At 47.5% G+C, this 25051-nt stretch overlaps 1 protein-coding gene across 5 annotated transcripts in view; it reads right to left on the bottom strand.

The window, feature by feature from the left end:
• Positions 1-1945: 1945 nt before the first annotated feature.
• Positions 1946-25051, bottom strand: part of BICDL1 (BICD family like cargo adaptor 1) — a 70513-nt gene continuing 47407 nt past the window's right edge. For 2 of the 5 annotated variants that reach the window (XM_081174887.1, XM_081174888.1), the window contains 6 exons: positions 24121-24345; positions 23299-23517; positions 21736-21879; positions 18787-18917; positions 13316-13436; positions 1946-6201 (listed from right to left, as the gene is read on the bottom strand). In XM_081174887.1, the coding sequence (XP_081031013.1) occupies positions 6001-6201; positions 13316-13436; positions 18787-18917; positions 21736-21879; positions 23299-23517; positions 24121-24345 (1041 nt within the window). In that variant the 3' untranslated portion in view covers positions 1946-6000. Of the gene's footprint in view, positions 6202-12898; positions 13010-13315; positions 13437-18786; positions 18918-21735; positions 21880-23298; positions 23518-24120; positions 24346-25051 lie in introns of all 5 variants that reach the window. The other 3 variants (XM_081174889.1, XM_081174890.1, XR_014002942.1) reach the window with 2 other exon arrangements.

Raw genomic sequence — 25051 nt, 5'->3', positions numbered from 1 at the left:
CTTTGAGGCTCCTGTCTTTTGCTTCTCCCCCAATACCAGGTGTGCACATTTCTTCTCTGGCTTCCTTGACTCTCTCTCTCTCTCTCCCCCCCCCCCCCCCCGTTAGGCTCCATATGCCCGTCAGAAAAATGTATTGTATGCAAATGTCTTGTATGTAGCCTCTTTTGGAAAGGGATCTGCTAGATTATATTTCTTCACAAAGCGGAGGGGAGAGACTTGTTGGGCCCGCCACCTTCATTGGGACCAACCAAAATTCCCTAAATGTGGCAGGTTTCTGAGTTGTCTAGAACTCTTCATTGGACTAGATGTTACACAAAGCAGAGGGCAAGAGGGTAGAGTACAAAAATGTGGTTATACACTTAAGATTTTTGGATAAAAAGCAATGGCTGCTCCTCATCTCTAGGAAAATGAAAGCTGGTTTATAATCCAGAAGAGACACATCTGGGATGGAGTCTACAAGCTGAACAGTTCAGTAAGTCGCCCTGAGTGTCAGCATCACCATCAGGTACTAGGTTAGGACATTTTTATTCTCCTAGGTGCTTTAAATAGAAATCCTATCGAAAATGAAGGTGTTTTTTTTAAAATAGCACAATTGGATCATTCAAATAGCACAATTGGATCATTTAAATAGCACAATTGGATCATCCTGTCTGAATTGGTTTTGGAGCTGTTGAGAAGTGCTTTTGTTTTTAACCTGTAGTATTTCAATTATGTAATTTGCATTGTGAACAACTGGCATATATTTGTATAAAGAGCACTAAACGAACACCACAAATTATTATTTTTAACATGCTACTATCGTTTGAAGTCGGGAACAGGGAAACCAGTGGGCCTCCAGATGTTGCTGGACTCCCAACTCCCATCATGCCTGGCCACTGGCTATGCTGGCTGGAGGCTGATGGGCGTTGGAGTCCAACAATGTCAGTATGCCAAGCAGTTCTCCAGTACTGGCTTAAATGCAGCAAAGGAGTGCTTTTCCCTGTTGGAACTCCCAAAGGTCTCTCCCCCCCCCCCGGCAATGTTGCTGGACTCCAACTCCCATCAGCCTCAGCCAACATGACCAGTGGTCAAGGCTGATGGGAGTTGGAGTCTAGCAATGTTTGCAGGGTACAGCGTCTCTTCTTCCCCCCTACAACAGTGAGCAATTCACAGTACCCATAGAAAGACAGTACCCATAGAAAGGACCCATTTTATTCTGACGAGAACTATTTACAAAAGAAGCAGTAGAGCGGCGTTTTCTACTAAAATATGCCTTTATAGAATATCTTATATATATTTATATAAAAAGTACATTTATTTACATTACTGCTACATACAAAAATTACTGCACTGTGTAATATGTACATATACCTCTATAGATACATTCTGTCTGTTCATCCCTGCTGTGTGCTTGGTTTCCAAGGGCTTTGGGCAGGGTGGGGGAAGCCTATTGATGCAGCTCCCAGGCACATCTCGCTTTACTTTTGGGTAAGCGGTTTGAGCTGCTGAAGTGGGGAACGTGACAGATCCAGATCCAAGGGCCTCTGGAGGTGCGAACTGTCCCCAGAACCTGCCATGGTCTGTGGGAATACTCATTGCTAGTAGGTTCCTAGTTCCCTTATGGTGGGCTGGGCAACCTCTGGCCCTCCAGCTGTCGTTAGACTCCAGTTCCCATTAGCCCCACCAGCACCAGCATGGCCAGTGGGTGACGGATGATGGGCACTGAGACTCCAGAAACGTCTGAAGGACTGTAGGCTTGCCCCAGCTCTGGCTTACAGCTTAGATCAGATCGTGTGTGAAAAGGGCTGGTTGGCTACCGTGAGAACAGGATACTGGAAGAGATGGGCCTGATCCGGCAAGAAGGTTCTTCCAATGTTCTTAAAAAGGCTATGTACTGCTCACTTCCTGGTCTATATTACTTCGGGCTCTATAATGGGGAATTGAGCGACTGAATGCTCCTCATTTCTCTTCTTAATTGCACATAAAATAAAACTTGGAGAAATGTTCTAGAATTGCTGCCTTTCTTGGTAGGCAAGTTTTTGATGTGCAGGGATTTATTTTATTACAGACAGGCATTCACCCATGCAATCTCTCTTGCCCTCCTCCAAATGGTAAAAATGAGGATCAGTTTTGCCATGTGGAACTGGGCCTCTCTGGATACTGATGTGCCCCCCCAATTACTTTCTTTTTTGCTATAGGCAATAGACTTGGTGGCCCATTTCACCTCCCATGTGAAGTGTACCCATGGGACTTGCTAGCTCTGCTTCCTTCTTGACAATGCTGAGCCTGCCCAACCCACAGCCAGAGAAAGCTGAAAAGGATCCCAGATAGCCAAACACAGGGAAAGCAGGAGCTGTGGGCCATCTCTGTCCTGCCACTGTTTTACTGTAGCTTTCTTTGCTCCTCCTAAGGAAAGGTTAGCTACTTGGCAGTGATCAATGATGGAGGGAGCCAGAGGCTCTACAAGTGCCCCTCTTGCATTATCAGTCTGCCTCTTGCTTACAGGCAAAACGCATGTCAGGCTGTAAAACACAGGGGCAGGGACTGCAGCCCTTGGGCTGTTGTTGGACTCCAGCTGGATCACATTAGCTGAGGCTGATGGGAGTCGCAGTCCCCAGAATGGGGGTGGCGGGTGGAACAGGACACAGTTTTCCCTTTCCTGTTCCAAAATATACCATGGTGTACTTTTAGGTGCAAGAATTAACTGAATGAATCTGTGCAATGTTTTGTCTGGTCTGACCTTTAGGTAGTGATACCACGACTGATGCCCCTAGTGAGGATTCTCAGCTAATGCAGGGAGGATAAAACGGGCAGTGTGGCTCCTTGCAATTGCTCTGCAGCCACCGGCTTCTCCCAAATGAATGGAGCTCCCCACTCCTGTCACGAAGCTCCATCACCCCTGGCTGTGTAGTTCAATAATATCACAATATGATGTGGCTGGAGGTGGGGGGGGGGCGTGGAGCTGTGCTGTTATGACAGATGGCAATGCTCCACAGAGAGCGTGGGTGGGGGACTGGCAACTCCTGGAAACAGTCTACAAGTGTGGCTGTCAGGTTTCTCAAGGCGGGGGGGGGGGGAGGAGGGAGACCAGCCCTCCCTGTTCTCTCGTTATTGCTTTCAGTTCACTATCCCATAATGCAATGGGCAGCAGCTAACCTTTCAGGAGAAGGCGGCAAAATATGGTGTATCACATTTTAGGAAAGACGCTGCTTTCCTTCCCCCCCCCCCCTAAGATTTCAGCCTCACCCTATGCATGGTTTTACTCAAAAGGAAGACCCACAGTGCTCAAGGATGCTGTCTGCTAAACCAGTGTATGGATATAGATAACAGGTTCTGTTACACACTATTTTAACCAGAATACCTTTATGAATGTTGCCACTCATGTTCTGTTCCAGACTGGTGTAATGCTGGGATCAGGAACCTATGGGCACTCTAGATATTGCTGAAGTACAACGCCTCTCATTCCCTGACCATTGGCCAGGCTGGCTAGGGGCAGATGGGATTCCAGTAACAACAGGTTCCCCACCCCTGGTGTAATAGAACTCACAGCGCAGGGATTCCTTTCTACATAAACCAGAACTATCTGTCCCATGGTCCTCCAAATGTTGGACTGCCATGCCCATCAACCCCAGCCGACATAGTTAGGGGCATGATGGGAACTGTAGTTAAATAGCAGCCAGTAGACTACAGGTTCCCCATCCTTTTCATAAGCAATTGTCTTTCCCTTGCAAGCAATCTGCTCTAACAGCCAGTTACCAGATTAAGGCTGTAACACACTATATCTTTAAAATACATTCTTTCCCTTAAATAATTCTGGGCACTGTAGTTTATCCCTTACAGAGTTACAATTCCCAGCAACTCTTAACAAACTTTAGTGCCCAGAATTTTAAGGGGGAAATGTGCTTCAAATGTATAATGTGCACTAAGTCTAAATCTATATGGGACAAGTTTATTTCTGCTGGCTGTTCCAGCTGTGAAGGGCATCTGCAGCAGGTGCAAGAGTTGGGTTCCTGTTTTTGGAGGGCCAAGAGAAGATATAACAGCAGACTGGGCGTTCATACACCACCTACTGTCTATGGTTGGAAAAGGATTTGTTCCCAGAGAGTCCACCTGCATCTCAGCTCTGCCACTTCTAGATTGGAGCTCCCCCAAACCTTCCTCCAATTCGAAGAGGAATAGCTAAATGTGCTGCCCTGCACCTGTTGATGGATTCTCAACAGGCCCAATAGTCAAGATGTTGGGTGTCCCAACAGCAACCACAGGGCATCATGTTGGCTACCCCTAGCCTAGAACACTAACATGCCAAGAAATGATGGAATCTGGCTTAACCTATGCTGGGGTGACCCCAACTCCTAGTATCCCTGACCATTGACCATGCTGGTTGGGAGTCAGTGAGGATCAGAGTGAAGTCTCAACAGCTCCCGCATCTCAGCAGTAGAGCCTACCCTTTGTGAAAATGCCACGCTCCTGTCATTTCTATTCTTCCATGAGCCTCACTCCCAATTTAACCTCACAATAGCAGCAAGGGGGGGGGGTTAGCACCTAGGCAGAGATAGCCAACATCAGGGCTAGTGGGATGAGGCCACTGCCTCAGGCAGCAAAAGCCCCCAAGGCAGCACCTCTGCGGGCAGACCACTGCCAGCAGAGAAGCAGCACAGGCATTGGTGCTGATTTCAGAATTACATGCAAGATCTCTCCCAAAATTGGCGCCGAGGGTGGAGCCGCTTCTCCGTCACTGGCGGGGCAGGGTGGCACTTGCTGTTTGCCCTTGCCAGCATGGTGCCTTCCAGATCTTGTTGGACTCCCATCAGCCCCTGCCAGCATGGCCAAAGGTTCATGATATTGGGAACTGTAGTCCAACAAGATCTGGACGGCACCACGTAGCCAGTCCTGGCCTAAGGTTTAGAAGACAGCAAGTGGTCTCATTTTGCTGGAGGACAAACTTGGGAGGGGAGGTGGGGGAATACTGTGAATTCCAAGGATTTGCAAAAACCTGGGCTCTGGTTCTCACAAGCAGAGGCAGCAGGATTTGTCCAGGGATTCTTCTGCTTGTTGGGTATGGTGCTTGTTTAGGCACAGGAGCAGCTGCCCCTCTTAGACTCTTGCTGCAGCATACTTGCAACTTCCAGCTGGCTAGAGACTTGCCCATTTCCTTGCAGCCACAGCCTCTGGGAAAGGAGAGCAGGGGAACAGAGCTGACGTGGAAGCTGAACTGCCTTCAGTGCGCTTACATTTTTGCTTAGTCACCCACCCTGAGAGAGACCAGGACAGAGAACAAACACTCCTCCGTCTGTTGAGTTCTGTCTGGCTCTGCCCAAACCAGGAGCCACGACTGCTCTCTCTCTCTCTCTCTCTCTCTCTCTCTCTCTCTCTCTCTCTCACACACACACACACACACTTTTGAGAAATGGACAGATAAGCATGACCTGCCTTTGCCAACCTGGTGCCCTCTGGTCTGATGAAAAGAATGGAAACTCAGCCAATAAAACGAATGGGTATTTCCCCCTTTCTCTCTCTTCCCCGTCTGCCCCCTCCCCGGCCCCCGGCCCTTCCTTGGCTCCTACATCTCAACTGGTCCTTTAAAGTTTCCTCTTTTTGCAGAAGAGAATGACTTTTAAGACATCTGGATTACTCACAGCAGAAACAGAGTGGACCTAACAAGAGACCCTGAAGGTTGTGTGTTTTCTTATCATGTTGCTTTAAGGTATCAAAGAGTGTCCTTTTCAATTGCTATCGCGCAGAAGACCGGCGATTGGAGTATGACGCATGTAAACATTGAGTTCAGACCACGCAGCCTGCAAGATTAGTGCAGTGTTCTTAAGGGTGGGGGACGGGACTCCTTGCCCCCCCTTTTTTCTTTTCTTTTTTGGCGGCTTCTTCTGTGACCGGAATTGGAGACCGTCATCCATCACAAGCTGGGCTTGCTGAATCTTTCTCCAGCATCCTTCATCTCAAAAAATAAAATAAAAAAAGGAAAAAGGAAGGGGGGAAAAGGAATTGAGAGTGTTTGCTCTTGTCCAATTAATTTTTCTTGAAAAAAGAAAAGAGGCGGTTCCCTTCTGCCCCACTGGGCTCTGACCCCTGCTGCTCTGGCCTCAGCAAGGGGGAGGGTCTAGTGCGCCGCTTTGCCCCGTGACCGCTGGAGAAGGAATAGGTGGGCTGGCTCCACTCCTTTGGATGTTTGTCCATCAGCTGCTGGTCAATGACCCTCTGCATGTCATCCTGCAGCAGGAAGGAAAGAAGGAACGCTGTTAACAGGAAGGACAAAGAGAGAGCAGGAGGGATAAAACAAACATAAAGGGGCCGAATTCTTGGACGGTTGAGAAGCAGCAAAACCTGGGCCATCCTCAGGCTCTGGGGTCCCCCTCTCCCTTCAGTCGTGCTGCCAAAAATGTTATTTTTTACTCCCTCCCACCCATATAAATAAATGGCTGTGCCAGCTTCTGCAAACAGAGTCACAAACGCAGAATAGCAGGCAGCCCAGCCTCCACAAACACAGCGCTCCTGTAGGCAGAGAGCTCACCAGGAGAGGGAGAGATCGGACTCTGTACATTGGCTCAACTGAAAACCAGCAACTTTTGCCTCCTCTGCCAATTTTATTTCCCATTACTCTTCCCGCTGCAAAATATCTGTAACTAATAACTAGGGCCTGAGCCTGGTTTTTTTCCTCTCCCCTCCCTAACTCGTTTTCCTCTTGTGTCATGAATTCTTAGATTGTGAGAACATGTCTTCCCACTGATTATTTGTAAGCTGCTCTGGGAGCCTTTATTGGCTGAAGAGTGGGATAAAAATGTCTAATAATAAAAAGTAGTAGTAGAAGAAGTACTAGTGGTAGCAGTATTATACACAGATAGGCATACTAAGTTCTGCCTCTGCACAGAAACACATTCCTTGTGCATCATGGCAAAGGGCAATTTGGGTACCATTATTTAAACTGTAGTGCCTGTAGATCACTTAAATGCTAAATTGAGGTGAAATAGCTCCAAGAATCTTGCCATGAGTTCTCTCTCAGCCATCAAAGCTTTTTGCACTCGGGGCTTATGTAATGGGAGGAATGAGCCGCATGACAAGCAGACTCTAGCACTGAAAGGAGGGTTGGGGGGAATCATTATTAACCAGAAATCAGTGAAGCCAAGAGGAAAGAAACAAGAATTTCCATCTGACACATGGATTATCATCACAGCAAGGGCTCGGTTGCTAGGAACAACCATCAAATGCACATGGACACAGCGAAGACGTCTGTGCACTCATGCAGAAACACACACACTTCACTCCTACCATATCACCGCCAGCATCAGTAAAACAGACATAGCCAGTCACCTAGCTCTGAGGCCTCATCTTACACCAGCAGAGAGGCTGGTCCATTAGGCTGACCAGGGCATTATCCCACCAATCTCAGCCTGCCCTTTGCCAGCCCTCACCTGCCAGCCTGCCTTCTTACTTGCACCCAGTCCAGGGGATGTCTGTGCCTGCCTCTTCTGTCTCTCTGTTGCCCTTGTAAAACTCAGCAGGGAGGAGGATGGGAACAAACCTAGAACTAGTTGGTTCTGCCCATCATTGGCTCTGGCGCCACCTACTGTCAGGCTCCCTGCCTGCCGCTCCACCAGTCTCAAAGGGCACCAGCCACCACTGTTTTACATGTCTGGTAAGCAGCCAATTGGCTATCATCTATATCAGGGGGCGGCCAGGTTTACCTGGCCTGGGCCAGTTCACTCCAGCATAGATCCCTCTGTGGGCTGGATTGCACGTGTGAGCGAGCGTGAATGTGATTTCCTGTGTCTGCACAGACGTGATTTCCAGCGCCGCAGAAGCGAGTCCCAATGGCGCGCTGCACCGGTTTAGCGCAGAGCGCGGGGACTCACTAAGCGGGCGGCTCAGTTCGGGGGTGGCTCATGGGCCTTAGGTTGCCAACCCCTGATCTATAGTCATACCTCGGGTTGAAGTAGCTTTGGGTTGAGCGTTTTCGGGTTGCGCTCTGCGGCGACCCGGAAGTAACGGAACGCGTTACTTCCGGGTTTTGCCACTCAAGCATGCGCAGACGCTCAAAATGACATCATGCACATGCACGGAAGTGGTGAATTGTGACCCGCGCACGCACAGACGTGGGCTGCTTTCGCTTCAGGATGCGAACGGGGCTCAGGAACGGATCCAGAGGTACCACTGTATATGCAAATCCCCTTTGGCCTAGCAATTTCAAAGAGCATGCCAAGGAAGGGGTCATTTCTAGAATACCCCTGCCCCCCAAAGAATAATGGAAGTGATTTATTTTTTAAAAAAGAACACACACAAAAGATATTTCAGGCTTTAACATCAGGGATGTGGAACCTGTGGGCCTCCCAAGGTTGTGGGACTACAATTCCCACCATCCCTGATGATGGCTGGTGATGATGGAAGTTGGAAGCCAACAACCTCTGCATTCCTTCCAACTTTTTCTGATGCAAAACCAAGACATGCATCTTCCGGGACGCATTCCCAGGGGAGTCATGTGAACTGCGCCTCACTCGCTGTCCAAAAAAAGTGCTTTTTCGAGGCAAGAGCGCAGCACGAGAGCATGCAAGATCGCAGCACCCAAAATGGCTACCAAGATCTCGCAAGAGAAAACAAGATGCCCCTTTTTTCCGGGTCACTTGAAAGGTATGCCTCTGGAGAATGGGTAGGCAAACTAAGGGCCGGATCCAGTCCAATCACCTTCTAAATCCGGCCCGCGGATGGTCCGGGAATCAGCATGTTTTTACATGAGTAGAATGTCTCCTTTTACAGTGGTACGTCGGGTTAAGTACTTAATTCGTTCCAGAGGTCCGTACTTAACCTGAAACTGTTCTTAACCTGAAGCACCACTTTAGCTAATGGGGCCTCCTGCTGCTGCTGCGCCGCCAGAGCACGATTTCTGTTCTCATCCTGAAGCAAAGTTCTTAACCTGAAGCACTATTTCTGGGTTAGCAGAGTCTGTAACCTGAAGCGTATGTAACCTGAGGTACCACTGTATTTAAAATGCATCTCTGGGTTATTTGTGGGGCATAGGAATTCATTTTTTTCATCAAAATATCATCTGGTCCCCCACAAGGTCTGAGGGACAGTGGACCAGCCCCCTGCTGAAAAGGTTTGCTGACCCCTGCTCTGGAGGGTCACAGATTCCCCATCCCTGCGTTAAAGCAAGTTGTTTTGTTCATGGGAGCAGGCCTGGCTGTTCTCATTTCTACTGAGCGATCGAGTCAGAAGTGAGGGCTGGAGAAGGCAAGACAAGCTGGGGAGAGAAAGAGGAGACAGGAAATTCAAATGGAAGAGACTGGAGGGGCTGCTTGTAGGAAGGGGTGCACAGGAATAGAAATATACCAAGCACGGCTGACCACCCGTGAGGTGGGGTGATGCAGCTGCCTCAGGCAGCAGAAACCAAAGAAGCAGAGACCCCATGTATACTCTCTGCCACTTCTGCTGGCCAAGAAGCAGTGCTGGCTTCCGGTGAGATCTTGCGGAGAGCACAAGGTCTTGCTGGAACCCGCCATCACCTCCATTTTGTAGCCACTACCAAGCAACCCAGCTAAGTAAGGCTGCAGCACAGCATGTTCCCATTTCGCCTCAGGCGGGGAAACGGGACTCCTGACACCAAGTCGGATCACTGGTCCATCTGGCCCAGTACAGTGGTGCCTCGCAAGACGAAATTAATTCGTTCCGCAATTTTTGCCGTCTAGCGAAGCACGGTTTAAACGGCTTAACAAAGTCGCAAGACGTTTTCGTCTTGCGAAGCAAGCCCGTAGGGAAATTCGTCTTGCGAGGCAAATCGCGGACGAAAAAACCTTTCGTCTAGCGAGTTTTTTGTTTTGCGAGGCATTCGTCTTGCGAGGTACCACTGTACTGTCCGCCGTATCTTTCCAGGGTTTCAAAGAGGGGGGGCTTTTTCCATCAGTACCTGCTCTCCCACTGAGCTACGGGCCAGTGTTCATATAAGCAGCAATGGGCAGCAGCTCTCCAGGGATTCTGGCAGGAGTCTATCCCAGCCTTACCTGGAAATGCTGGGGACGGAAACCTGGGAGCTTCTGCATGCAAAGCAGATGCTTGACCCGTTTGCTTTGGCCTTTACACTGAAAGTAAAGATCCCCGTCGTCATGGCTGTGAATAAAGGGCTGATCTAAACAGGAAGACAGGGAGCGGTTTGAAGTTCTCCATTCCACGTTCTTATTATACAATGTTTTCAGCTTGTGATTATGAGTCATCTTGCTGGGGAGAGGGGCACATGGGGCCAAAACAAAACAACTCTGCCAGCTGAGCAAAGTGCTCCACAACACCAGGGGCAGTGTAGTGGTTAGGGTGCTAAACTGGGTCCAGGGAGGTAAAGGTAAAGGGACCCCTGACCATTAGGTCCAGTCGTGGCCGACTCTGGGGTTGCGACGCTCATCTCGCTTTATTGGCCGAGGGAGCCCGGCGTACAGCTTCCGGGTCATGTGGCCAGCATGACTAATCCACTTCTGGCAAACCAGAGCAGCGCACGGATACGCCGTTTACTTTCCCACCGGAGTGGTACCTATTTATCTACTTGCACTTTGAGGTGCTTTCAAACTGCTAGGTTGGCAGGAGCATGGACCGAGCAACAGGAGCTCACCCCATTACGGGGATTCGAACCACTGACCTTCTGATCAGCAAGTCCTAGGCTCTGTGGTTTAACCCACAGCACCACCCGCATCCCTGGGACCAGGGAGACCACGGTTCAAATGCCTGCTCTGCTCACTGGCTGACCCCAGTCAGTGGCAGAGCTTCATGCTCCGGCACCGGGGCAGGGGGCGCAGAGTGCGGTTGGGGGTGGGGCTGGTGCGCATCCCAGAGGTGTGACACGCCTCCCACAGGGGCATGACAGGCGTCCTGGGGGTGTGGCATGCCGCCTGGGGGCAGGCGGGGGGCAGCCACGATAGCACCCTACTGGGATTGAGCTGCCCCCACACTCCTCTTCCTCCATCACAGTCCCTCATCCTAACCTACCTCACAGGGTTGTTGTGAGAAGAAGATGTTAAAGGGAAGAGCCATATGCACCACTTAGAGGTCTTTGGAGGAAAAATCATCATTGGTCCATGAAGTTCAATATTATCAACACTGACTGGCAGCAGCTCTCTAGGATATAGGGCAGGCTTCCTCAACCTCGGCCCTCCAGATGTTTTTGAGACTACAATTCCTATCATCCCTGACCACTGGTCCTGCGAGCTAGGAATCATGGGAGTTGTAGGCCAAAAACATCTGGAGGGCCAAGGTTGAGGAAGCCTTTCCCAGCCCTACCTGGAGAGGCCGGGGATTGAATCAGGGACCTTCTGCGTGGAAATCAAGAGCTCCCTACCCTGGAACTATATGTGCTCAGTGATTTAGTTCTAAACAGTGCTTGGAATGAACTAGTGTGGTTTAACAAAGTTTACTGAATTAGTTTTGAAAAACTATGTTCCCCCCACCATTTCCAGGTGAACTGAATGTGAATTAAATTCATGAGCAATTTCTGGTTCATTTTCAAGTTCATTCTATGGCACTCCCCCTCCCCCACCCTCTTTAGACTCTTTGGGCCTTTTGGGCCAGGACAGATTTTGAAAAAGGAGCCTCTTCACACAGTGCACAGTTAAACTAGGGACCTCGCACAGGATGCAGGAATGGCCACCAGCTTGGATGGCTTTAAAGGAGGATCAGATAACCTCGCTGAAGAGAATAAGGCCAGGGCTCAGTTCCGGTACTTCTCAGGTGGGCCCCATTGCCATTCTAAGAGAACGAGGGAGACATTCGTGGTGAGTTTTGGCACCTCTTTTTCTAGAAAAATAGCACTAGATAAGGCTATCAATGGATACGCTACACCTCCACCTTTGAAGGTATCTATGCTTCTGCATTCTAATTGCTGGAATAATAATAATAATGCAAGATGTTTGTTATGTACTGAGTTGAATAGGATCCAAAATGCAGCAGTCTGATTGGTCCTAGAACAATAGGATCCAAAATGCAGCAGTCTGATTGGTTCTAGAACAATAGGATCCAAAATGCAGCAGTCTGATTGGTCCTAGAACAATAGGATTCAGGATGCAGCAGTCTGATTGGTCCTAGAACAATGCAGCAGTCTGATTGGTCCGCAGGAGCCACCCAATCCAGCTCCAGGTGGAAATGAATCCGCAACCTGATTGGCCTACAGGAGAATCCAGGAATTAGCCAATCATGTGCGGCCCATTGTGTAAATAATGTACCGTGTTTTTCGGCCCCATAGGGCGCACCGCCCCATAGGACGCACCTAGGTTTTTGAGGGGGGGAAATAAAGGGGAAAAAATTATTCCCCCCCCCCAGCCCTGAGAACAGCCTGCTATCTGCAAGCCTAGGGAGCCCGACGAGAAGTCGACTTTGTGCCGGGCTCCCTAGGGCTGCGCAGAGCTGCCTGAAGCCTGGAGAGCGAGAGGGGTCGGTGCGCACCAACCCCTCTCGCTCTCCAGGTTTCAGCGAAAGCCTGCATTCGCCCCATAGGACACACACACATTTAACCTCCATTTTTGGAGGGGAAAAAGTGCGTCCTATAGGGCGAAAAATACGGTATATAAAGCAAATATTTTGGGGAAACTTTCATTCCTCACTACTATGAGCTGAATAAAGAGCATGAAATCCACACTTGACTCCGAGTATATTTCAATGTTACTACAAGTTCATGCTCTGGAAAGGAAAGCATGTGTTTAAAAAAAGAGAGAGACACTAGTCCACAAGACAGGCAAGCAAATTCAGAAAGGTACTTTTGAGGAGAGAGAGAGAAACTGTGACATGCTCATGGAAGATGAGAAGAGCGACGTGCCCACAGAGTTGATTCTGTGGGTGCCTATGAGATGCTCACATTCCCCCCCCCGGAGGATGCAGTGAGACTGAACTGGGATGAGATGAAACAAGATGAGGTGGGTAAGGAGAGAGGTGGGTGGGCGCTCACCTTAAAGGCAGGAGGGGTGTACGACTAAAGCTGTTGTTACGGGAACTGAGAAAGGCCACACTAGATCAGAAACCAAAGGAGCCATATTGTAAAAAGGCCTGAGGAAGCAAACTGGAAGCAGAGGAGAGAAGAGAGAGAGAGAAAGAGAGAGGAGAAGACGGAGAAGTTGAAAACTGGGGTGGGAAAAGGTCAACCAGGGGGAGGTTTCTGTCGATCACAGGGAAGTAGGAAAATCAGGCCTAGTTCAATAACACATGCATGTATGTCACCGCTGTGCAAGGTTTAGGCAAGTGAATCAGGATGAGTGCACAAAAAAGGGACTTCTGGTGGAATCCGCAAAGCATTTCTGACTTAAGATCATCGGGGCTGGGGAGGAGGGCTCTGTGCTGCTACTCCACACTCCCCTTTCCCTCTTACCTGCCACGCCTCCAGCTGCTGCGAAAGGTTAAGCTTCTGCTGAATAGCATCCAAGAGCTGACTATTTAGTGACATCATGTCCATCTTGCATTTGGCTAGCTCCATTTCGACAGCGTTCTTCCTGAAAAGCAAAAGCAGAAGATGGTCATTTCTCGGGAGACCCTCTCCCATTGCTTGCTTTTTGGATTTAGAAACAGCCCGAGCAACGTGGCAATTCAAGGACAATAAAGGACGGTCCATGCGTGAACAGAGAGGAAGGCAATATGGTGCCCCCCGGATGTCATTGCACGCCAACTCCCATCACCCCTAACCATTGGTCATGCTGGCTGGGTCTCATGGAAGTTGGGAGTCCAACTGGCATTCTGCCAGCTTTTGAAGATGTGACTGTTATTTTCCGTTGATCTCTTCCTATTTTAATTATGGCATGTTTTGTTTTTATTTATTTATTTTTCTCCACGGTAAATCTTTATTGGTTTAAAATACAAATGTACAACGAAGGTAAGTATAGAAGAGTTAAATACAAAAAAAAGAAAGAAAACATCAAGACATAAAAGTAAGAAAATTTACTTTTTTACTTAATTATGGCATGTTTTAATGGGGTTGTTTTATCATGTACTTTAATTAGGGAGGTTTATAGATTCACACATGTAATCAATTTTTATACATGTAAACTGCTTAGAAGCCGAAGTTGGCAGTAAGAGATAGGTAGACAGACAGACAGATAGATAGATAACATAACATCAGCTAACCCCACCAAACAAATCAGAATGAATGCCACTGCGGTCAAATCTTCTTGCAAACCAATCAGGATGAGTGCTCAATAAACAGGTAATCTGGAAGCACCCCGAGTCACCAGATGGCCCTCTACAAATTGGGGGTGAGGCTGCCTGGAAAGACCTCTTCCACCCACCCACTGATCTGGCTGAAAAGAGTTCAAAACACCGCAGAAGCAGAACAGCAGAAGGACTGAAAGGGGGAAGGAAGGCTGGGGCCTTAATAAGGACTGTGCTAACAAAAGTGGCCCAGGGAGTCAGGGGAGGTGATCATTATACAGTGGTACCTCTGGTTACGAACTTAATTCGTTCCAGAGGTCCGTTCTTAACCTGAAACCGTTCTTACCACTTTAGCTAATGGGACCTCCCACTGCTGCCAGGACACGATTTCTGTTCTCATCCTGAGGTAAAGTTCTTAACCTGAGATACTACTTCTGGGTTAGCAGAGTCTGTAACCCGAAGTGTTGGTAACCCGAGGTGTTTGTAACCCGAAGTACCACTGTACTGGATTGTATGAAATACAAGAGGGTGAACTTGCGTACAGTGGTGTCTGGGGTTAAGAACTTAATTCGTTCTGGAGGTCTGTTCTTAACCTGAGGTACCACTTTAGCTAATGGGGCCTCCTGCCGCTGCACGATTTCTGTTCTCACCTTGAAGCAAAGTTCTTAAACCAAGGTACTATTTCTGGGTTAGCGGAGTCTGTAACCTGAAGCGTCTGTAACCTGAAGTGTCAGTAACCTGAGGTACCACTGTACATGGTATTTCACAGAATCATAGAGATGTAAGAGCTCCTCAAAGGTAATCAAGTCCAACCCCCCAGTCAATGCAGGAATTCCATTATTATAGCATTTCTGATAGGTGGCAACACAGCTATCTGCTTCATAAAAGGAAAACTCTGCCGGACCAGGCCAGTGGCCCATCTAGTCCAGCATTCTGTTCACACAGTGGCCAACCAGATGCATACAGAAAGTCTGCAAGCAGGATTTGAGTGCAGCAGGATTTGAAGGAACTTGGGACCTTCTACATGCCAAGCAGGTGCTCTATCACTGAGTTACAGATCTTCCCCTATGTGGAACAACACTGGAATCAAAGCTAAACCTGTCTGCTGCCTTGAACCATCCCAGAGCCTGGAAAGAGGGATAGGTAAAGGTAAAGGGACCCCTGACCATTAGGCCCAGTCGTGGCCGACTATGGGGTTGCGGCGCTCATCTCGCTTTACTGGCCGAGGGAGCCGGCGTACAGCTTCCGGGTCATGTGGCCAGCATGACTAAGCCGCTTCTGGCGAACCAGAGCAGCGCATGGAAACGGCGTTTACCTTCCTGCTGGAGCGGTACCTATTTATCTACTTGCACTCTGACGTGCTTTCAAACTGCTAGGTTGGCAGGAGCAGGGACCGAGCAACAGGAGCTCACCCCGTCACAGGGATTCGAACCGCCGACCTTCTGATCGGCAAGTCCTAGGCTCTGTGGTTTAACCCACAGTGCCACCCACATCCCTGGAAAGAGGGATAGGTTTGTTTAAATTAATATATCCGTATTTTAAGATGTATCACGGGTCACGTTTCAGCAAAATATACCTGCGGCTTCCAGAACAAGTAAGTCCTGCATAGCAAAATCCCCTTACTGCTGAATGAATATTAAAAACACTGGGACTCGTACAGCCCCAGAACGGCAGCTGGTTTCCATGGATACAGGAGAGCCAGTAACCCACACACATACTAAAATATCAAAAGCTGCCTTTTGCATCCAAAACTCAGCAGTTGGCAGTTCCTTCCCTTAGCCAACAGGTGGCAGCGCTACAATGGCTCTTTAAACAGAGATCTGTATGCTTCCTGTTCTACGTGCTGAAAAGGTCCCCTTGAGTGATGATGGTGACAGAGTCCTTGAAGATAAGGAGATTGAGCCATTGCATAGCTTCCCCCAATACAAATCTGGTTGTGTCCCCGTGTATGGCAAATATAAGAAATGATTTATATTTGGGGAAGTATAAATATATTTATATAAGAAATAATTTATATTTTGGGAAAGGACCATAGCTCCATGGTAGAGCATCTGCTTTGCATACAGAAAGTCCCAGGATCAATTCATACCCTCTCCAGGTAGGGACAGGAGAGAGACACCTCTGAAATCCTGGAGGACCACTAAAAAGGTAAAGGGACCCCTGACCATTACGTCCAGTCATAGCCGACTCTGGGGTTGCAGCGCTCATCTCGCTTTATTGGCCGAGGGAGCCGGCATACAGCTTCCAGGTCATGTGGCCAGCATGACTAAGCCGCTTCTGGCGAACCAGAGCAGCACACGGAAATGCCGTTTACCTTCCCGCCGGAGCGGTACCTATTTATCTACTTGCACCTTGACATGCTTTCAAACTGCTAGGTTGGCAGGAGCAACGGGAGCTTACCCCGTTGCAGGGATTCGAACCGCCAACCTTCTGATTGGCAAGTCCTAGGGGAGGATCACTACCAGTTGGTATAAACAAAACTAAGCTAGGTGGACCCATGATCTGACTCAGAATAAGACAGCTTCCTATGTTCGTAACTGGCAAGGAGGCTAAATCACCACTGAGTGGCAATTAGGATAATGGATCAATAATTTTAAAAAGACAGATTTAACAATATCGCTTTGGCATTCCTACCAGTGCTCTGTAAGGACAGCTATACATCAGTGTGGGCGGTCCAGAGGCAAAATGGCTGAAGACCTGGCAAAAAGCCTGTTGATAAGCTGCTGTTGTGAGCATCCATCTGTCTCAGATAATGGAGTGTGCCTCCGGGGGTGAAGTCAAGCCAAACATGACTTCTCTGGGGTGCAAAACCTGGGCAGTGTGTATGGAGGTCCTGGGCTGTACAGTGGTACCTCGGGTTAAGAACTTAATTCATTCTGGAGGTCCGTTCTTAACCTGAAACTGTTCTTAACCTGAAGCACCACTTTAGCTAATGGGGCCACCTGCTGCTGCCACGCCGCTGCAGCACAATTTTTGTTCTCATCCTGAAGCAAAGTTCTTAACCTGAGGTACTATTTCTGGGTTAGCGGAGTCTGTAACCTGAAGCGTCTGTAACCCAAGGTACCACTGTACAGATGATAAGAGCCCTCTCTCAGTATACAAGGCACCACCCAACTGTCTCAGGGACTCCACTCTAGATTTTTTTTCTCCCCAAAATATCCCATAAAGCAGCAGAGGATTAGGATTAGAGTTTTCCTTCTCCTACATGGGCTACCTTCCCAGGCTGTTGAGCCCCATCTGCCTCTCATCTCCCTCTATGGCAAGTGCAGAAACCACCTTCTTGACTGTTGGAGAAACTATTGGTATCGTCCGCTCAATCTGCCAGAGCCTGTCTGTGCATGCAAAGGAAGTCCCTAACTAACAACAAGGGTTTGAGACCCAGATAAACTGTAATATTCTGTAAATGGGAAGGGTGGTGGCTCAGTGGTAGAACATCTGCTTTGTATGTAGAAAGTCTCTTGTTTCGATTCCTGGCATCTCCAGGTAGGGCTGGGAATGTCCCGCATTTGAAACTCTAAATAGCTGCTACCAATAAGCTGGACAATACTGAGTTAGATGGACCAATGGCATTTGTTGTTTAGACTTTTAGTCGTGTCCGACTCTTCGTGACCCCATGGACCAGAGCAGGCCAGGCACTCCTGTCTTCCACTGCCTCCCGCAGTTTGGTCAGACTCATGCTGGTAGCTTCGAGAACACTGTCCAACCATCTCGTCCTCTGTCGTCCCCTTCTCCTTGTGCCCTCCATCTTTCCCAATGGAATAAGGTGTAAATATAAGGCAGTTTGCTATGACTCCAGCTCCCTGACCATTGGCTGCGCTGGCTGGGCCTTATGGAAGCTGCAGCCAAAAACATCTAGAGGGGACCTAGCTAAGGAAGGCTGACATAATCAAACTAAGCAGCAGATTAATTTTGGTGCATTTTGGGGTTTTGATTTCGCCCTTCTCCATGGATTCAAAACAATACACATTCACATGCATGATGGAGGTTTTGCATCTGCTTGATGTACACTGTTTCTGGCTACCTGCTACATTCCCCAGCTCTGCAGGATTGCAAATTAATTGTTCTATATAGAAAAGAACAGGGATGCGGGTGGCGCTGTGGGTTAAACCACAGAGCCTAGGACTTGCCGATCAGAAGGTCGGCGGTTCGAATCCCCGCGACGGGGTGAGCTCCTGTTGCTCGGTCCCTGCTCCTGCCAACCTAGCAGTTTGAAAGCACGTCAAAGTGCAAGTAAATAGGTACCGCTCCAGCAGGAAGGTAAACGGCGGTTCCGTGCGCTGCTCTGGTTCACCAGAAGCAGCTTAGTCATGCTGGCCACATGACCCGGAAGCTGTACGCCGGCTCCCTCGGCCAATAAAACGAGATGAGCGCCACAACCCCAGAGTCGGCCACGACTGGACCTAATGGTCAGGGGTCCCTTTACCTTTCTAGAAAAGAACAGTGATGTTTTTGCAGCACACCTGGGGAGCCTGTGGCCCTCCAGGATTCCAAGGTACAATTCCAATCACCCCGACCGTTGATCATGCTGGCTGGGGATGATGGGAGTTGGAGTCCAATGACGTTTGAAGAGCCACTGGTTCTCCACCCCTGGCTGACTTTTCACTGAGCTTCTTGTCACACACAAAGCCATCATGACGCAGCTGCCCCTTTCCCTGGGTGTCACAACCCCACACGTCTTTAAAAAATAATCCAGCTTACTTGGCGATTGCTTCATCCCGATCCCTGATAGCCTTCAAGAGTTGTTCGCTCATATCCTTATCATCTACTGATCCCCGGAGTCTGTCCCGTTCCTCTTTCAGGGAAGTCATCTCTACACTCAGTAGCGTCACCTGATAAGAAGCAGAAGAAAAATTAACCTTTGATTGCCACTCATTGAATGGCAAGAATAAGGGACTGGACTGACCGCTCTGGAGGTGCAGCAAGGAAAAGATCGTGGATAGGGAGCTGTGCTTGTCATATCACAACCACAGTTATAAATGGGGTATTTTGAGGGGGGAGAGGGGAGTCAGGAACAAAAATGCTTGCAATCTTGAGACTCTGCATTCTGGAGGTTTTATGTAAGCCAGACTACATGGCTGTAGGAATAAATATTAAAACCTTAAATTCCTAAAAAGAACCTACAGCGGAGAAAAACATGAAAAAGCCACCGTGCTGGTTTTCAAACCTCATGTTTTTAAACCAGAATGGTGGTGGTCCAGATGTTTTGGACTACATCTCTCTTCGGTGCTGGGCTAACAATCTGATAGGCACCAGGTTAGAGTGAGGCTATTTTAAGTAATTCCCATCAGTGAAAGGAACCACATTAGGATTTCTGAACATTTCAAGGTCACTAATACAGAATTCGTGGTTACCACAGCTAGCTGAAACACTATAAAAAATCATGTCCTCAGCACCACCCCTCAGTTACAAGAGAAATTGAAAATTGGCCACTGCAGAGTTTTGAGGACCACATAGCTTTGCTTACTTTTTGCAGCTAGTCTTCTCCATATATTTAGGGCTTATCTCCTACCATTAGGCTCAGCAAATATAACAGCAGCTTAATTTAACATGAATTAAGTTTGTGCGCACACACACACGTGTCCATGTTCCTTAAGGATTTACAATCAATCAATTAAAAAAGCACCACGTAAAAGGATCCAGAAGGAAAAAGTATAGCTGGGGAGGGGAAGAGGGGAGTGGGTTTTAAACCCATTTAATATATAGAGATAACTCAAGAAAAACAATAAAGTCCGCCACATATAGAGAATGATCAGTTCACAGGAACATGGGGAAGCGGATTACAGTGGTACCTCGGGTTACATACACTTCAGGTTACAGACTCCGCTAACCCAGAAATAGCACCTCGGGTTAAGAACTTTGCTTCAGGATGAGAACAGAAATCGTGCTCTGGCAGTGCGGCGGCAGCAGGAGGCCCCATTGGCTAAAGTGGTGCTTCAGGTTAAGAACAGTTTCAGGTTAAGAATGGACCTCCTGAACGAATTAAGTACGTAACCAGAGGTACCGCTGTATAGGATTCAGGACTGGGCACACATACCAGTGCATTTGCTTGCTGGCCTGCCTCCTCAGGCTCCAGGGGCAGCTGGCACCCATTAGGACTGGTGTGGGAGAAAGCAAGGATGCCCAACAGTAGGTGGTGCCAGAGTCAACCAAATCTACTTTTGTCTCCATCTTCCTCCCTGCTGTGCCCCAGAAGGGCAACACTGAGACTAAGCGGATGGAAGATGGAGCAAGGTTGTTTTCTGCTGCTGCAAAAGCTCAGACTCGAACCAGTGGCTTCAAAATACAAGAAATGGGATTCCAACTAAACATTAGGAGGGACTTTCTGATGGTAAGAGCTCTCTGATGGTGGAACAGACTCCCTCAGAAAGTGGTGCCCTCTCCTTCTTTGGAGGTTTATAAACAGAGACTGGGTGGCCATCTGTCAGGGATTCTTCAGTTGTGATTCCTGCATTGCGGAGAGTTGGACTAGATTCCTCTTTAGTGACTTCCTCTTGGGTGAGAAAATAGGCAGGTGAGCCTGGCTGAGGGCAGAATGAGCTTGATGGGACAGACCCCCATTCACCCTAATGGGCAATCCTTCAATGGCAGGCCCTCTCTCAGAGGCCTGATGCTTATCAGTTTTTATAGTCTGCCTTTCCAGGCCGACTCTTTTTTTATTAATATACTTGTGCCCAGCTCTGCTTGGAAATTCTAAGAAACAAACAAACATCAGTGGAGTTTTGAAATCAGAAGTTAAAACAATTGTGCTTTAGAAAGGTTCAGTCCACCATTCAAAATGGTGTCCAACTGCATCCAAATATAGAGGGGAAACCTGTTCCTCAATCTCAGCAACCAAAAGTGGTGTACAATATCCCCAAACAAAAATTAAACCAAGGGTGGGCAACCTCTGGCCCTTCAGATGTTCTTGGCCAAGGTATCAGGAGGAATTTTGAGAGTTATAGTCCAGCAATACTGAAACAGCCACAAGCATCTCCTCCCTTTAACTGGACAGTAAGATTGAAACGATGTAAACAAGCTACGTAATTCCATGACAACTCAAACCGGCAACAGAAAACAAATGAGCTCAAAGGAGTTTAGTCAGGGTAGTATGCAACTGAATTGCTGGGAAGCACCAACGAAAGAGGAATGGCAGACAAAATTAATGGACTACGCAGAATTGGATAAAATGGCAGGAAGGATTTGAAACCTGCGGGACCAGAGATTTACAGAAGATTGGAAGAAATATACAAACTATTTGAAGAGCAACTGTAATCAACAAATTACGCTAGTAGGACTACAAGAAGTTTTGTAAGGAGAAATATATGAAATATTGCAAAGTAGAGAAAGAATACAGATATTAGTTATGCGATTTAAATGTAATTAGTGAAAGTAAGAAATGTAAATTAAGTGAAAATTTTCAGATGTGATTGATGGAAGTAAAAAAATTGTATAAGATATAAAAGTATGTTTAATTATTGTTGAAAATGATATGTTAAAAAAGCTAATAAAAATTTATATAGTAAAAAAAAGAATTGCTGGGAAGTGCTGGTGAGGGGAGTGTTCTGTGGTCAGATCTTGTTTCGGTTTCTCATTGGCATATGACTGGCCAGAGTGAAAAGAGGTTGCTGGGATAGATAGACCTTTGGATAGTCAGAGGTGCATGCTTACCTGGCTATGGAGCTGCTGTAGCTCTTCCAGGCTCTGCCTCAGTTTCCCCCTTTCGCCTTCCATCAACTCCCTCAAGGCTCTCGAATCTTCACTCGTCTGCTTGATCTGTTCTTCTAAGGCATCATCATCACTTCGCCGTGAGCTCTGGCAACCGTAATGAAACAAAGAAAGAAAAGTGAAATCAGCAGAGGTTTGGCAGTGGAAGAAAGGAGAGATCCAGGAGGGACCACACAAAGTTCAGTTAGGGACAGGTGACTCTGAAGGTTAATTCTTCTCAGCTTCATCTTTTCCCAGTTTTCAGTCTGGTTCTCCACATTTCCACACCAGTTTGCAAATTTTTAATAGAAGTCCTCATCGAAACTCACCAGCATTTTAGCGCCAATTTCTTCCCATATACAGTGGTACCTTGGTTCTCAAACTTAATCCGTTCCAGAAGTCCAAAACAAAGGCCCACTTTCCCATAGAAAGTAATGTAAAACTGACTAATCCATTCCAGACTTTTAAAAAGAAACCCTAAAACAGCAATTTGAAATGAATTTGACTATCTAACGAGACCATTGATCCATAAAATGAAAGCGATAAACAGTGTACTGCAGGCACACAATCAATCAATCAGTAACTGAACAGGATTCCACACAGTCACAAAAACAAAAAAAGAGCAGCAAATACAAAAATGCAAAAAAGAAGCAAAAACAGACAGACCTCAGCGTAACACTCAAAACAGAAGCGTGGCACTCAAACCGGAGCACGTTCAGCTTCCAAAAATAGTTCGCAAACCGGAAAACTTACTTCCGGGTTTGCAGTGTTTGGGTTCCAAGTTGTTTGAGTACCAAGGCGTTTGAGAACCAAGGTACCACTGTACACAGTTTTGCAAAGCAATCTTCTCCGATATAATGCACCTGTATGCTATTTCTATGCACACTATACCCTGGTATGTGCATTTTTATCCCATTAGTTGGCAGCATTGCAAAATTTAGAGAAGTACAAATTGGGATATCAGTGTTTGGGTTGGGTGTTTCATTCTGGAAAGTGCAAATTAGGTACTGGGGCGATCACACAGGGTCCCCGGACGTTTGACGGTCTATTGATCCCTGTGCCACCACTGTGATTGCCTCTTCGCTGCCACCAACCCGTTTCTCTCGGGTACACACGGAGTCCAGACAGTTGTTAACATTAACAAATAATCAAGTTTATTTTATAGGCATGAACAAGCTTATGGTTTCAGTTAATTTTTCTTGGCAGTTTCTTAATCTTAGTTTCTTTACTGACCTATACGTTCCTAACAACTTCAAACTGATTATCCCAACTATCTATCTGACTCCACCTAACAGTTCCTCTCACCCTCTCACAACACAACTCGACCAACCCACAGACTTATCCTCCCTCTTTCTTCTCCAACTCCCAACTCTCAACTGACTTTCACACAACTCTAACTCCTCCCCTTGGGTTCCCACTGGCCAATCACTTCACCCTCATTTAACCCTTTCCTTATGACCCACCTAGGAGGGCAAACGTCACAGGTACATTTGCTTCAAATGTGAGCTTCAAATCTCTCCCCCTTACCGTGGAGTCTGTGCCATCTATAACACTTTGGATCAGCCTCTTCAACTCACTGAGGGCAGCCCGCAAACTACCAGCCGGCACATCTTTGGCCGAGGAGGTTTCCGATGACTCGTCCATGGAAGAGTCCGTGGACACCGCAGAATCCGCGCTGTCGTTCCCTCGAAGGTGAGTGCACAAGTATCGGACCTGGCAGTAGGCCTCCCAGAGCTGGAGTCTGAGCTGTGATGAGAATGCAGAAAGGACTGTTCTAGGGAGTGCTGACAGGTGCTGATTGGGACTGATAGGGTGGAAAGCAGGGAGTCCAACAGTAGGTGGCGCCAGAGCCAATGGCAGGCAGCGCCAAAGAACCCTACTCTTGCCCCCATCTTCCTCCCTGCTGAGTTCTAGAAGGACAACACTGAGTCCAAGGGAGAGGCAAGCAATTGGGGTCAGCTGAGGACAGACTGAGGTTGGTGGGGCAGTACCCCTGTTGCCCTAATGGACCAGTCTCCATTTGACCTGGGGTGGCACTTTTCCATATATTTCGAACAAAGAAGCACACTTGGGGCCAAGCTAGGCATGACTTTTGACACATAGCTTGTCCTTGTGGAATTGATTACCCTTCTGCCCCCAGCAAATAAATTATTAGTATTAAATATTATTGTGTGCCAACCATAAAAGAGCAAATCTTGAGAAATCAAGTTGATGACTGGATGTCAAATGCAGATCAGGGACATTCAGGGAACACCGGAGTATTCGGAGAATGTGCAACACAAACGTTTGCGGACGGAGGATTTTAGGAAGGAAGTCCACTATGGTTCTACCACACACATTTAAACACACCTGTGCTGCACCCAATTCTTCTGGAGCCAAGAGTTTTGATGCTACCTGTTCTCTCTCTTGCTCCAGTTCCTCGGCCTCCATGCTCTGCTCAATCTCTGACAGCAAAGACGTGCTGGTAGAGTTGAAATTCTGGAGGCTTCTCTCCTCGCTGAGTTCATCTACCTTTAGCTGCAGTTGCCGATAAGACAGTCTCACCTCCTGAAGTTCTAGCTGGTTCTGATGCAACTGGCACAAGAAATTATAAAGATATATTTTTCATTTATTAATTATTATTATTATTATTATTATTATTATTATTATTATTATTATTAATCATCATCCTCCACCCTTCACCATAAGGTCACAGAGCAGGCTTCAGCAATATAAAATACAAGATAAAAAACAGTTAAAACAATTTACAATCAGAAGAATAGGGTGGGTCTTAAAATATATATGTGCATTTCATGAAAACTGCATTGTGAATGTGCCAGACACACCTCTGCGGGGAGGGATTCCCACAGCTTCACATGCCTGTATGATGCCAGTATTTTATTAGTTAAAATTAGCATGCCTTTACACCTGTTCACTGTATTCTGTGATAGGAATTTTATGGTTTTAGATATATAGTAATGTTCATAACTGCACATACATAGATCAGCACAGGAACCATTTTGATTCCTAAACTGACCAAATCCTTTCTCTGCAAGGTTAAAAATGGAAAAGCCTCCCCATTGTCTCTTCCTTTAATCTGTGTTTGAATAAGGTGTGAGCCTGTGACCTGGCCCAGGAAATAAGTATTTTAGCACTACAAAAGAATGGCCAGGCTCCCCAGAAAATCCAATCAAGTAACCTGCTAGACAGGAGATAAACAAGGACAAGAGAAAAACAACATTTAAATTTCTGTGATGGAGGTGGGATGTATCTGAGGGGTGGTCTTAGGTTACACCCCTTC

This window comes from Podarcis bocagei, assembly GCF_964188305.1.
Source record: "Podarcis bocagei genome assembly, chromosome: 16".
Taxonomy (NCBI): Eukaryota; Metazoa; Chordata; class Lepidosauria; order Squamata; family Lacertidae; genus Podarcis; species Podarcis bocagei.
The sequence above is the reverse complement of the archived record's forward strand: the minus strand, read 5'-3'. Positions and strand labels throughout refer to the sequence as shown.